Below are 13,152 nucleotides of genomic sequence, written 5' to 3' on the forward strand. Positions count from 1 at the left end.
GGCTGTTTGGGCATCCAGTAGCATTACAGTCCAAAGGATCCAAGGCTCTGGACTGAATTAACTGTCTGGGGGCAGATTCTATAAGCCAGATCTCTAACATTTGGGTCTTTTGTTGTAAATAACCACATTTTCTTGGCATAGTGCTTCCATGTCTTCTGGGACAGAACTTGTGATCAATCATTTTGTAATTGCACCTTATCTCTATTTGCTACCCATACTCCAAGATCTATCCTGTTCTGTAGTGCCTACCACTGACTCTTTCCTTTGAAAAGGTTCCATTCAGTTATCCACAGGATTAATTCTTGGCTTTGTTTTCTTATCTCTAGACAGTCTCTGAAAATAATGCTTTCCAGGACACAAAAAGGAGAAACGTTTGGAAATCTTCTTAATTTCTGCCTCTCTGAGCGTTCTGTGTTTATTAAACTAATTAATTCCTTTACATTCATGATGGGGAGCTGATTTTCCTGCTCTTCTCTTTTGGTTTGAACAATAATGATACTCAGATATTTAGGAAATAAGAGCAGATTTTCTCTAAGCAGATTCACTGTGTGTCCTGGGAAGAAGTCGACAGCATACACTATAGTTCTTATCCTATTACAGATGGTGTTTTCTCTGCTAATACAGGAGCATCTAAGGGCATGATCCTTCCCCTGCAGAATGTAACTCCCATGGATTTGACTGGAAGTTACTTATATCCTGCAGAAGGAGAATTGGGTCCCACATATTCCTATTCACCATGCACAGCTTCCTCTTATTCCTTACCTGGCTTTTGCTTTGATTTTCCTTGCAAATTCTGGGGATTAGTTAGTTATATGACACCTGAGGTAGTTCTTAGATATGGTAGCCAGATACATATATACTAAATATCTAACTGCTGTAGGTGTAAAAATGGAATTTTCAGAACAGTTTTTAGAAATTCCTGCCACTTTTGATTTCCATTCAGTGAGTGTACTTGTTGTCTTCTTCTTTGAGGACTGCAGTTTTGAGGATAAAGCAGTATACTTCCAATAAAGAAGCAGCATCTCCTCTAGTAGCGTACCATCTAGTATTGTATAGTGCATGTCAGTTTAAAGTAGATCCCATCTTTTATGCAAACTGTGTCCCAAAATGCTTTACTAAGTTAACTATGGTAATAGAGTTAAAATAAAATAAATGCCGAAAGAGAGATCTTTGTCTATTTAATAGGATTCACAGGGAACCAATAACAACAGTATTTGGCAGCAAACAGAAGATTATTTGAAATTGAATCACAATCGACTCTACTTTTGTCATCTTGAAGTTCAACTGCTAGCTTAACTCGGATACTTTTTTCCTTTGTGTTCTTCAGTAGTTGTTATTGTGGATAAGCTGCTCTAATAAGGTCTTTATCTGTCCCTCTGTCTTTGGCTTTAACGTGCCAGAGGCCGGCATTCCTTGTTGTTGATGCTGTGCTATGTCATTTAGGAAAGCTGCTTTGGCACTATCATAGGATACCATTCTGCCCTCTATAGGCCCCATCCACATTTATAGACCTGGGACAACAGAGGGCAACGAAAATGATTAGGAGGCTGGGGCACATGACTTACGAGGAGAGGCTGAGGGAACTGGGCTTGTTTAGTCTGCAGAAGAGAAGAGTGAGGGGGGATTTGATAGCAGCCTTCAGCTACCTGAAGGGGGGTTCCAAAGAGGATGGAGCTTGGCTGTTTTTAGTGGTGGCAGATGACAGAACAAGGAGCAATGGTCTCAAGTTGCAGTGGGGGATGTCTAGGTTGGATATTAGGAAACACTATTTCACTTGGAGGGTGGTGAAGCACTGGAATGGGTTACCTAGGGAGGTGGTAGAATCTCCATCCTTCGAGGTTTTTGAGGCCCAGCTTGACAAAGGCCTGGCTGGGGTGATTTAGTTGGTGTTGGTCCTGCTTTGAGCAGGGGGTTGGACTAGATGACTAGATGACTTCTATGATTCTATGACCTTTACTGGCGGCTGATTGCCCATTGCCATTCCTGTTGACATGTGGCTGTCTGGCCTGGCTGCTTGCATTGGCCAAATCTTTTGTGAAATTAGGTTCTTGCACAGGTGTGTACCTCCCATCTGTAGAAAATGGCAAAACCTCATTTTACAGATTCTAGTTCCTTTAAGCACACTCCCCCGCCTTGTCTCCCTATGCATGTGCCCATTGTGTATACTGTTATAGTGGCGGATCACCTGCTCTGGTGTCTACTCTTAACTCCTATTTATTGGCAAGAACAATCCCTCTGCACTTGCGAGGAAAAAAGTTGTGAGAGTCTCATCATAAGTAGCGCACAGTAGATAAGATAAACGAATCCCCATTGTCCAAAGTGACAATGAACATGACAAAGAAGACAATTCACCACAAACGTTCCATAAAGTCCAGGCAGCAGAACAAAGTAAATGATTAATTATTAGTCATATATAAACAACAGAGAGGAATAAAATGATAATTAGCATATGAAACAGGATGCAATATCATACGCACTGTTGGCAAGGTGATAAGCTCTTTGTAAAGGGACCATTCTCCTGTACATGCACAGATAGGTGGAGACAGCAAAGTGGATCACAGAGGCAGACAGTCCTTTTCTGGTTGAGGGATCATCTTGCATTTGGCCCAGATGCGTCTCACCACTCTGACTTTGCAAACCAACAAAAATCATCTTGTGAGCCTCTGACCATTGACCACAGGTCTCCAGCCAAACCAGTTCTGCCCTTTCTCCTGATGCCTCCGGGAAGTACCTGTGTTGGCAGGTGGCCATAAATGATCCTACACAGTCACGGCTTTTAGCCTGCCCCCACTCTCCTGTTGGAGCACAAGGAGCTTCATTTTTAGATAGTAGCTTGCTGACTTGATTTTACCAGTGGAAAATGACACTAGGTTATTTCCCTAATTTGTGGAGACGACTGAAGAGAAGCAAGAGTTAGAGCAGAGCATCTCTGCTCTTAACTGGCAGGATTAAAATAGACTTCCATCAGAAGAAGCAAAACTTTAAAGAGAAGGAGTTTCCTTAGAATTGGCAGATGAATACAGTAGAAACTAACTAGACTTGGAACCTACATACTGGAGATCCTGCTTCCCTCCTCCCACAACTGTGATGGGTGGAGGCACTCTAGCTGGACTCATGGAGTAAAGGTCCAAAATAACCTCTGTTTGTTGACTGTCAGTGCATGCTTTGGGGGTTATTTGGAGGAGAGGAGTTTAGCATGAGGATAAATATAGTTGGGAGTTGTTTTGTGCCGGGTGGTTAGTTGATGGGTTTATTTCGATTAAGTGTATTTTTAACTTGTGGCAGAGGCAGCCTAGACTATTAGATATTAACATCAATCTCAGTACGCAAACAATCAGCTTCATCGGTTACTTTAAATATCACAAAGCAGTAGCCGGGTAAACTCCGCATGGGTTCCATTGCTAGTGTGGCTCCCTGGACTGTCTGGAAGAATTTCAGCGGTCTTTAAAGGGCTTCTGGAGTATTATTACTGTTTCTAAGGTGATCCTACTTAGTAGGCTTTATTCTCTGTTCATGAAAGAAGCTTCACATTATTTGTCATAATGATTATTGAATACTAAACATGCACATAGCACCATAATCTTGGATGGCTTCACAGTCCCTTCCTCAAAGAATTTTTATAGTCTAAATTGGACAAACATAGAACATGAAAGTAACCGATGAAGGTTGTAGGGAAAGGAGCAATAAAAGTTAAAACAAATACAAATGTCAGTTTATACAGCAAGAGTTCTGCTGTTTTAAAAGACTGAGGCAAGGCAAGCTTTAGATTGTAAACTCTTTGGGGCAGGGACCATCTTTTTGTTCTGTGTTTGTACAGTGCCTAGCACATTGGGGTCCTGATCCAGAACTGGGGCTCCTAGGTACTACCACAATACAAATAATAATAAATAATTATTATTATTAATGAGTAGACAACACCAGGGTGGAAATCATTGGTGGAAAGCATGGTGAATGGGTTTTGAGGCAGGATTTGGAGGAGGAGGTCAAAGATGCTTGTGTCCTTCTTTCTCACTGAATATCATGGGTCTAATTGTGCAGTAGCTCCATGTATGAAACTGTCTTTCAAATCAATCTGACTTCCACATGAAAAGTGACTATGAAATCAGGTTCTGTATGTCAAGGTGAATTTTGTATTTAAAAATCAATCTCCATCCTAGAAAACATTTACTCTTCCAGAACACAGATCCTGCCATTTGAACAAAGAAAACTGCAAGAGAGGCATCTGCAGGGATGACTCCAAGACCCATCGGTGCAAGTGTTCGAATGGATTTGTTTTGAGTAGAAATAGGCAATACTGTGAAGGTAATATATGGTTCAAAACATGGGATGGATGGGGCAGCTGGATAAGCTTTCTCCCACACTTTAACCTTTTCTCAAATCTTGAATTATGTTTCTTTTGGAGGTTCTAAAAATTTCAGTTTACTTTCTTTTTTTCCTTATATTTCATTTTCACATGTCCGGGTTCTGATTGAATCTAGAAGCAGAAGTACCAAAATACCTCAAGAAAGTCTGTTCTTTGTGAAATGTTGCAGTCTCAGTTTGGATTAGTCAGATGATGTTCAGATAAGCGTGCATAATTTTGTGTGCTTATAAGAATTGAAATGAATCAAACTCCAAGGGTAAAATGGTCAAAACGTGCCTAAGTGATATAGGTACCTCAGTCACATTTTCAAAAGTTACTCAAGCGCCTAAACCTCTTACTTTTCAAAATTGTACCTCACTTGATTTAATCCAAATTAAACAGTCCAGTATTTTTCTTTGAACTTTTTTCTTTAATTTGTAAAACTTGTTTTAGGGTAAAATTTATAAAAGCACACTAATCACTCAGGAGACAAATTTATAAAGGTATTTAGGCCCTTAAAGATGCAGATAGGTGCCTATTAGGATTTTCAAAAGTGTCTGAGCAGGTTAGGTGCCTAACTCCTATTGAAATAAAATGGAATCACTTTAGAAAGTGGAACTTAGGATCCTAAATCATTTAGGTGCTTTTGAAAATTTTGCCCTAAGTCACTGAGGCATCTAAATACCTTTAAAAAATTGGCCCTTAGGCACTTAAAATTTGTACCCTTCATAATTATAAATCAGTACATTATCTAGCTTGTTTGAACTCTACAAGCTTTCTTTTCATAGTTTATTAAGACCAGCATATTTGACAAAAGAAATATCCTATCTTCAGTAGAACAACTAAATAAGAATTTCTTCTAGAACCTTGTTACTTTGCTTTATTAATCCATGACCTTGCATGTATTAAATATATAATGACCCTACTGTGTCATACAATTGTTTCTCTTGTCAGATGTCAATGAATGTGCTTTTTGGAACCATGGCTGTACTCTGGGCTGTGTAAATATCCCTGGCTCCTATTACTGTACATGCCCACGAGGTTATATTCTGCTGCCTGATAGAAAAACATGTCATGGTAAGTAGCTGCAATACATAAACATTTGAGGACTGATCCTGGAATCCTCACTTACACAAACCTAGTGTTTCCAGTGTTGCTACATTTCTCTCTTCCAGCCCTTTAATGTGTAAATTACATCAGCTTAGACTCAGTGAACCAAATTTAGAGGTCATGTTTGAGGAAGTATAAGCAGTGCTTAATTTGTGCCAGGACTTGCCAGGGCTAAGCTTCTTCCCCCCCCCCCGGCACCTCTATGCTTGGCAGTTCATAGCCCTGGCACCTCTGGACTTGCTCTACCAGTTATGAATATAAAAAAAATTGCTTGAGCCCCAGCACCTCTTTCATTACAAATTAAGCACCAACTATAAATTACATATGGATAATCAAGTGTGAGCCTCATGGAGCCTACAGGAGTTACCTAAGCATCCAAATCCTAGGATGTTTACCTGAACCAGTTCCAAGCTATGAACCTCAACTTTTGGGGTTCTCCCATCCCTGGCTGTGTATATACTTTTGCAATGTTGACAATGGGTTTTTGCAACATTGGTGATAAATATCACAAAGCAATATATAAGGTAGAGAATGTAGGAGGTAGTGAATTTTTTTTATCTTGCTTGATCTTAAAGAGATCTTTAACAACCTGAGAGAGTATCCATTTTGAGATAATGATAATTAAGGTAATCATATAAAATAATATAAAACTCACCAAAATACACAGAGATTTCACTTGTGTGGGTAGGTAGGAGTCTTGTGGACTTTGGACTCCTGATTTATTTGGAGAACTTTTCCTGAACAGTTTTTCAAATGATAGCAACTTTGAGATGATTTTTGGGAAAATCACAAAAATTTCTAGCAGTTAGGTTAAATTACAACATCCTCTCACTTCTCATGACCATATACGGAAGTGATTATATCCAAGAAATCTCTTTTTGAGTGATTTTTGTTTTATTTTGTGAGGTATTATTTTCCATCTACTGAAGTATTCTGTAAGTGGTATAACCCTAATATAAGACAACAAGTAACACATATTTAGAACATAGCATATGTGAGCAGGAAAGATGCCAAACACTCTTAGCCTAAATAAACATATGTTGTGTGCTTATCCGGCTTCAAACAGCTTGCAGATAGTACAATGAACCATAATGTTTAACATAATATAGATTCTCGTGGTTGATTAATAATGGAAATAATATATTCCCCAAAGCATGAAAATTGAAATAACACCTCCATTTCATTCCCCAGAGATAGAAAGATTTTCTGACGTATATCATTGTGAAGCTTAGCCAGTCATTTCTATAGATTCACATCTATAGTATACAACTATAGTTCCTAGTATTTTTATTATATGAAATACATATAATGCGTACTCTTGGAGTAAGTATCCAATATGCTCTGATATATCAAAATGGAAAGTAGGATAATTTCTTCTTCTTGGAATATCTTCTATAAATTGATGTTCTGATCATCACCTTTGTAGTTTGAAAGGATAGGAATGCTGCTTTTTTTGGTTTTGTTTTTCTGTGTAATATTATCCTTGTGTTAGACCCTTCACATCTTCTGGCTGTGATGTGAAATGATCTCTTTATGACACACTTTTCTAGATTTGTTTCTCAGCAGGGTTATGAATTTGACAAGCTCATCTATTCCCAGTCAGTTGGTCTAATGGGATATCGTTTCCTGAACGTTTTAAAATTTCCCTTTTTGCTACTCCAGATCTTTAGAAGCACTTTAGTAACTGATCTGGATCAATTAAGTAATTTCAACAGTGTTTTATTCATGTTTGATTGGTCTAATTGTTTAGTCATAGTTTCATTCATTTAGAATTGCCCAGCCAAGATGGAATTTGGCCACACAAATATTTCTTTTAATTTTTATTCCTAGCCATGATTCTATTCTGTTCTGTTCTACGTAGGTTCTTATACCATACTCATAATCACCATAGTATCTGAGGCCCATTGGAATCATTGAGGATCCGAGCCTAAGTGCCTCTACACCCATTTCTGTGAGGCAGATCTAGCTGCTGACTGTAAGACTTGGGAATATGAACACCTAAATCCTTACTGTATGTGGGAACCAGAAAGTAATTTTGTGTCCCTAACCAATTTGGTCAGGAAACAAAGGTGAACCCCACCCACCTCAGTGCACATAGGTGGGATAAAGCATCAGGCGTCAGCTTTATTAGCATAATTGTGGGGTAAACAGAGTTTTAATCCCTACCAGGTGTTGAGAGGGGTCATTATGAGAGGACAAAGTTTTACATAATAACCAGCAAGAGGGAGTTCTCCAGTACACCCACATCTCCAGGGCCGGCGCAACCCATTAGGCGACCTAGGCAGTCGCCTACGGCGCTACCATTTGGGGGGCGGCGACTGCGGCAGTATTTCGGCGACGGGACCTTCCACCGCCTCAGTGGGGGGCGGCATTTCGGGGTGGGACCTTCTGCCGCCTAGGGCGGCAGAAAAGCTGGAGGTGCTTCTGCACATCTTCTCTGTCTTTTCTGGCTGCTCTTGGCCCAGCAGGAGAAATGCCTGTAGAGGGAGGGGTGAGTGTCCCTCTCCCAGGACTGAGCCAGCCAGGACTCAGGGAAGCAGTCCTCCTGCTGGTCCCCTTAAACTCCCAACCCCAGCTGATGTGGGGTGGGGGATGCAGGGTGTGACATGTGCACAATGCTTTGCAGATCTTGTAAAGACATTTTGCATAAGTTTGCTCACAACAGCCTGTAACAGGGCAGCCTGCCTCTTTAAAGGTCTGGAGGCCTTGAGCCAGCCCTGTTCAATCACCCCCATCTGTGCCATAATTAGCTGCCTCCCAGCCTGAGGGGGAGGGAAAAATAAGGTCAGCAGATAGCCTGATGAGCACCTGGGTCTCCTAGGGCTGACAGAAGTCAGCTGCAGGGAGGAGCTCCAGGAAACAGGTTAGGCTCTGGTGGAAGCCGGGAATTCCAGAGAGCTGCGAGAGCGATTCCAGGGAAAGCAGGCCGGGAATGGTGCTCTCTGACAGAGCAGGGAAGATTTAAAGGTAGTGCAGGAAGGGGTGCTGCCCTGTGAGGGGAAGGCTGAGGGAACCTACATCAGAGGAGGAGACTGAGGCAGAGAGGGCCTGCATCACTGTGTTTGACCAGGAGGGGAGATGGGACAGTCATGCCTGTGGTGCAGTCTAATATGTTCCTTTGTTGAGACCCTAAAATTATGTAACCCTCCACTCAGATTTACAGATACAATGTTCCTTAGGTTTGTCATGGAAAACTGTTGGAAACATGGGCTTGGAAAGTCTGTGTGGTTACCAGTACAACTGGGCTCTTTAACTGACTTTCCCTTTGTGCTTGATTAGGATAAGCATGCATGTGTATTACGTCCCTTCAGTGCTACCTGTGCTGTGTTTGTTTTCAGACAGTGGTTGGAAAATGCCTTTTCTTTTACATGCTACACTTACCCATGGGAGAAAAAAAGAAAATTTGTTTAAAATAATGTGTCTGTGGGGCAGCACTGTCCTGTGAAAATTCAGTGGTACCTCTGTTGCCCAGGTGTATTTTAAAGGGGTTTCATTTCACCACTGTACATGCCACTGTTATTTTTCACAGGTTAGCAATTTGGGTGTGTTCTGTATCTCATGAAATCTCACCCTCACAGCACGTTACTATTGGCTGCTAGTCTGGGCACTCGTCCCCAAACTGTCCTGGGCTTAGTTGTGGCATTTAGGCATAGGCAATGAGGCACTGCTCTATCCCAGGAGTAGCATGCTCCAAAAGGCATAAGCCCATTTTGGTGCCCGGTGGGATGGGGGAGGCTCCACTATGGTACTGTAGGATGGTACAGTCTGCTTCCCTTGGTGCATCTGGCCTGCTTGGGAGTTTTGCTCTGCTTCTCCGCATCTCCATTTGGATGAAGTGTGCACCTCGGGGCACACAGAGGGAGAAGCAGTTCCTATGCTGTGCTGAGCTCAGGGACTGTGGTTGTGACAGGCCTTTGCATGGAATGCAAAGGCTTAGGGAGGAGGCCCTATTGCAATCTATCCCTCTCTTTGGATGATTTATTTTGGTACTATCTTACATGCAGCTACTTGGGACTGGAAACATTTTCAACACTGCTCATCACTCTGTCAATCCAAGGCACCTATCAGCTTAGTATTTAAGTGCTGAACAGTGATATAAGGTGAGAAGAAGATAATCTGCTTCTGAGACAGGCAACGGACCAAGCATGGATTAATTTAACTCCTAGATTACTGTTATAACTTCTATAATACAAAATGACTCCCACCCCATACAGTGCGCACATAATCACAATACCAGCACATTCTCTCAACTAAGCAGAGAGATGGAATAGTGGAAGCCCACACAATAGCCTGAAACTTTGATGATTCCCTGCTTATTATATAAGTCTCTTCATTCTAAAGCCATAAATTCCTATTAGGGTATTAATGTAAGGTCAGTTTCTAGACCTCTTTCAAGGTACTTAAGAGGTCAGAAAAATGCATTGCAGAGCACAGTTGTCTTGGATAAGGAATATTTACAGCAGCTATGTATCATTCAAGCCAGCAGACACGGAAGCATCGGTGGGAAACCTGCATTTGTTCCAGTATCAGTCCTCCCAACAGATGTTACCATATGGCACTAAGGCAGTGTAAAGAAACAAATATGTTGGCTGGAAGGAGGACATCTAGGGCTGTTCTCTTCTCTAATTACTTGAAAGGAAAAGAGAATTAATGAAGGAAACCTAAAGATGCAGTTGGCGCTGTCAACAGTTGTGATGGAAAATCCTGTCAGTTCTGTGCTTTCTGGAAAGCCTATTTTCTCCCACAGGAAGTAATGGCAGAATTTACCATGATGGTATTCAAGAAAAAAAGGAATAGTTTTGTATTTATTTTAAATATACGCATATTATGAGCCTCTCCCTGAATTTACCAAAAGAATTGAAAGAATCATAACAAGTCTTCTGCCCACAATAGGCAGTATAACAGTTACTGAGACTGATGACAATTTACAATTCCTTACCAAGACAAAATATCTCACCTTCCTTGTGTTCCTGGAAGATCAACAGTTAAGACTCTGGTGAACTGAGAGAATATGTTCCAGAGTCAGAACACTGCAGTTCCAATCACTAATGGTTACATACAGGCTCTGTCTGTCTGGAGGAATTACCACAGTGGGTGTAGAAATATTTAAAGAGACAAACAGCACCTTAAGTAACTAGAAACCCACCATATTAATTGGATACTAGTGGGATTAGCTGCTAATCTGGTGATTTTTGTTCATATGCACATGATTGAATTAATCAACAATATACTGCAAGGAAGAAATTTTCCTTCGTGGCATATTGGCAAGGAACTTAATTTTTTTTTAATTCCCCCCCCCCCCTTCTTTGAATCAGTGATCAAATGTTGGGAACAGGTGATTGTATCCCATGTGATCAGTTTCTTGTGATGGCTGACTGGGGGAAGGGCATGCATTGGTAGCTCTAGGTTTTTCCCACCAAGTTCTTTTGCCTTTAGTTACTATTATTATTTATTGTTTGCATTACTGTAGCACTTAGGGTATACCTACACTGCAGCTGAGAGAGCGCTTCCCAGCCGGGGTAGACAGACTCGCACTAGCTTTGCTGGAGCTGCTGAGCTAAAAATAGCAGAGAGGACATTGTGGCAATGACAGAGACTCAGGGCAGCTGGTGACTAGCCTTGCATCAGTGTCCACCATCCATGGCCCAGCTGCCTTTGTCCCTTTATCCCAAGAATCTCCAGTTGACTCCAGGGAAATGGAAGTGCAGCCCCCCTTGGTGTAGTGCAGCAGCTTGGTGAGTCAGCGTTTAACCCTTCTATTGTCTTCTGAACACTCAGCTGCAAGCACACCATCAGACAGCCTTCTGTATTTGCAATCGAGACTGAGCAGAAGAGGTCTGTTGCATGACTGCTTCATGATCACAGGAGCATAGCCAGATTTTGGCAAATCTTTGGTGTGAGGCCAGCAAAACTGTGAACTTGAGTAAAAGTACCAGGAATGACCACACATACCAGCAAATAGCAAAGAAGCTGACAGTGTTGCAAATTTAGTGGAGTGGTGACCACCGCAGGGAGCAGATTAAGTGGTTTAGGACGGAGCTGACAGGAAAACCAGGAACAAGAACCGCACCTTACGCAACTCGTTGACATCATGTCCGTTTTATGAAGAGTTTGATCAGGTGCTGGGCACTGTGCCAAGCACAGAACCAACTGTGGTGCATGATGACCTGGTCAGCCAGGACGGTGCTTTCCTGGCCCCAGAATCCAGCATGGGGACTGTTGGGATGGGAGTCAGCAGCAGGTGCTGAATGAGGACAGTGAAGTGACTGTCGCTGAAACCAGTCCCAGAGGAGGCTTTGGAGCAGGAGCAACAGCAACACATCCAGAGGCCATACTCTGAGGAGCTGTTTGATGCCTCAGCCTGCTGTGGAGCTTGCAGCAGATACAGAAGGAACAGAAACTGCCCTGAGTGTGATAAGTTTCTGGCTCCGTTTTAATGTTTGTTGATACTGTAAGGGGAGGGATTTCCATTCTATGAACCAATGCAAAAGTTATTAGAAGCCCCAGCTGGCACAAGTATCTGCTAATGTCAGATTGTCTGCCACCAGTGGCGTGGCTCCCTCTTCCTCCACCACGTGGCATTCAAAATGGTGACCAGAAAATGCAAAACTGTAAAAACACCTTGAAAGTAAATCTTTATTTGAGAACGCACAAGTTTTGGCTAGGGCATTCCTGTTCCTTAAAATAATAATTGTACATTGCCATGTCTGTAAGGACGCCGCTCTGTAACCACTCAATGGCGTAACAAGCCACCTGGAAACAGTGATTCTAGTCCATTTTCAGCCAAAGGCAGTCCATAGGTGACAAAATCATTTGTGCCAAATTTGACGGGGCTTTTAAATTTTGTACAGAAACGTGGCAAGAGGCAGAGGGGTAAGGAAGATGGCTGTGCAGTTCTGGGTGTTTCCATGCAGGCTAAGCCTTGTGGAAGCTAATGCAGCCTCTTGTTGATTTCCCTCATGCTGATAGTTGCAAACTTTTCCTGAAGTAGGAACTCCAGATAAGTAGTAGCGTTTTGGAGAGGAGAATATTTTCCAGGGCCACCTCGGTAGCTGACCAGTCCACTCCACTCATAGATGAGCTATTCAGTCACTACATGTGTGAATATTTCAGTTGCACACTGCAGGTTTCCCACCAGCAGTTTGGGATAACATCTCCCTTTGGCAATTGGCCACAAGAACTGTTATGTCCTCCAAAATGTGGAAGGCCTGAAATGATAGAAAAAGCTTTTGCAGAATGGCCACCGATGGGCACCCACCTGCACCAAATCCAAATAGTTCTGCAAGTTTTAGAAAGCGAAAAACAATTTTGCGTTTTTAACTTACCATTGTCTATGCACTTCTTTCACTGCGATTAACCAGGCTGTGTCCAGAGGCCTTCTGTGATCTGAAGTGTCCCTCTCACAAAATATTGAAGTTCAGTTGGAAAAGTAACATTTTATGTCTTTGAAATCAAAAAGGATTTTTTCTGTGCTCCTGCACTGAGCTGTATGAGACAATAATCCACTGTGTCTTGTCCTATTCCAGCTCCCTCAACATCTACTGGCTGCAGTACCTCTGCAGCTCGCCCACACTGCAACAGGAACCTGAGTCAGTGTATCTTCATGAACCATTCCAAGAGGAAGTGTTTCTCTGGTGAACTTCTGGTTGGAATTCTGGACAGCATAGGTGCCAACTTTCTCTGGCGACGGTGGTGCTTGC

The 13,152-nt window shown here is 42.1% G+C and overlaps 1 protein-coding gene across 1 annotated transcript in view; it reads left to right on the forward strand.

Moving 5' to 3' along the window:
* EGF (epidermal growth factor) overlaps positions 1-13,152 on the forward strand; it is a 100,628-nt gene that overhangs the window by 36,368 nt on the left and 51,108 nt on the right. Inside the window, exons 7-8 of the mRNA XM_029913511.1 lie at positions 4,177-4,302; positions 5,297-5,419. Of these exons, the coding sequence (XP_029769371.1) occupies positions 4,177-4,302; positions 5,297-5,419 (249 nt within the window). The remainder of the gene's footprint in view (positions 1-4,176; positions 4,303-5,296; positions 5,420-13,152) is intronic.

Source organism: Terrapene carolina, unplaced genomic scaffold, assembly GCF_002925995.2.
Source record: "Terrapene carolina triunguis isolate 2854851 unplaced genomic scaffold, T_m_triunguis-2.0 Scaffold706, whole genome shotgun sequence".
Taxonomy (NCBI): domain Eukaryota; kingdom Metazoa; phylum Chordata; order Testudines; family Emydidae; genus Terrapene; species Terrapene triunguis.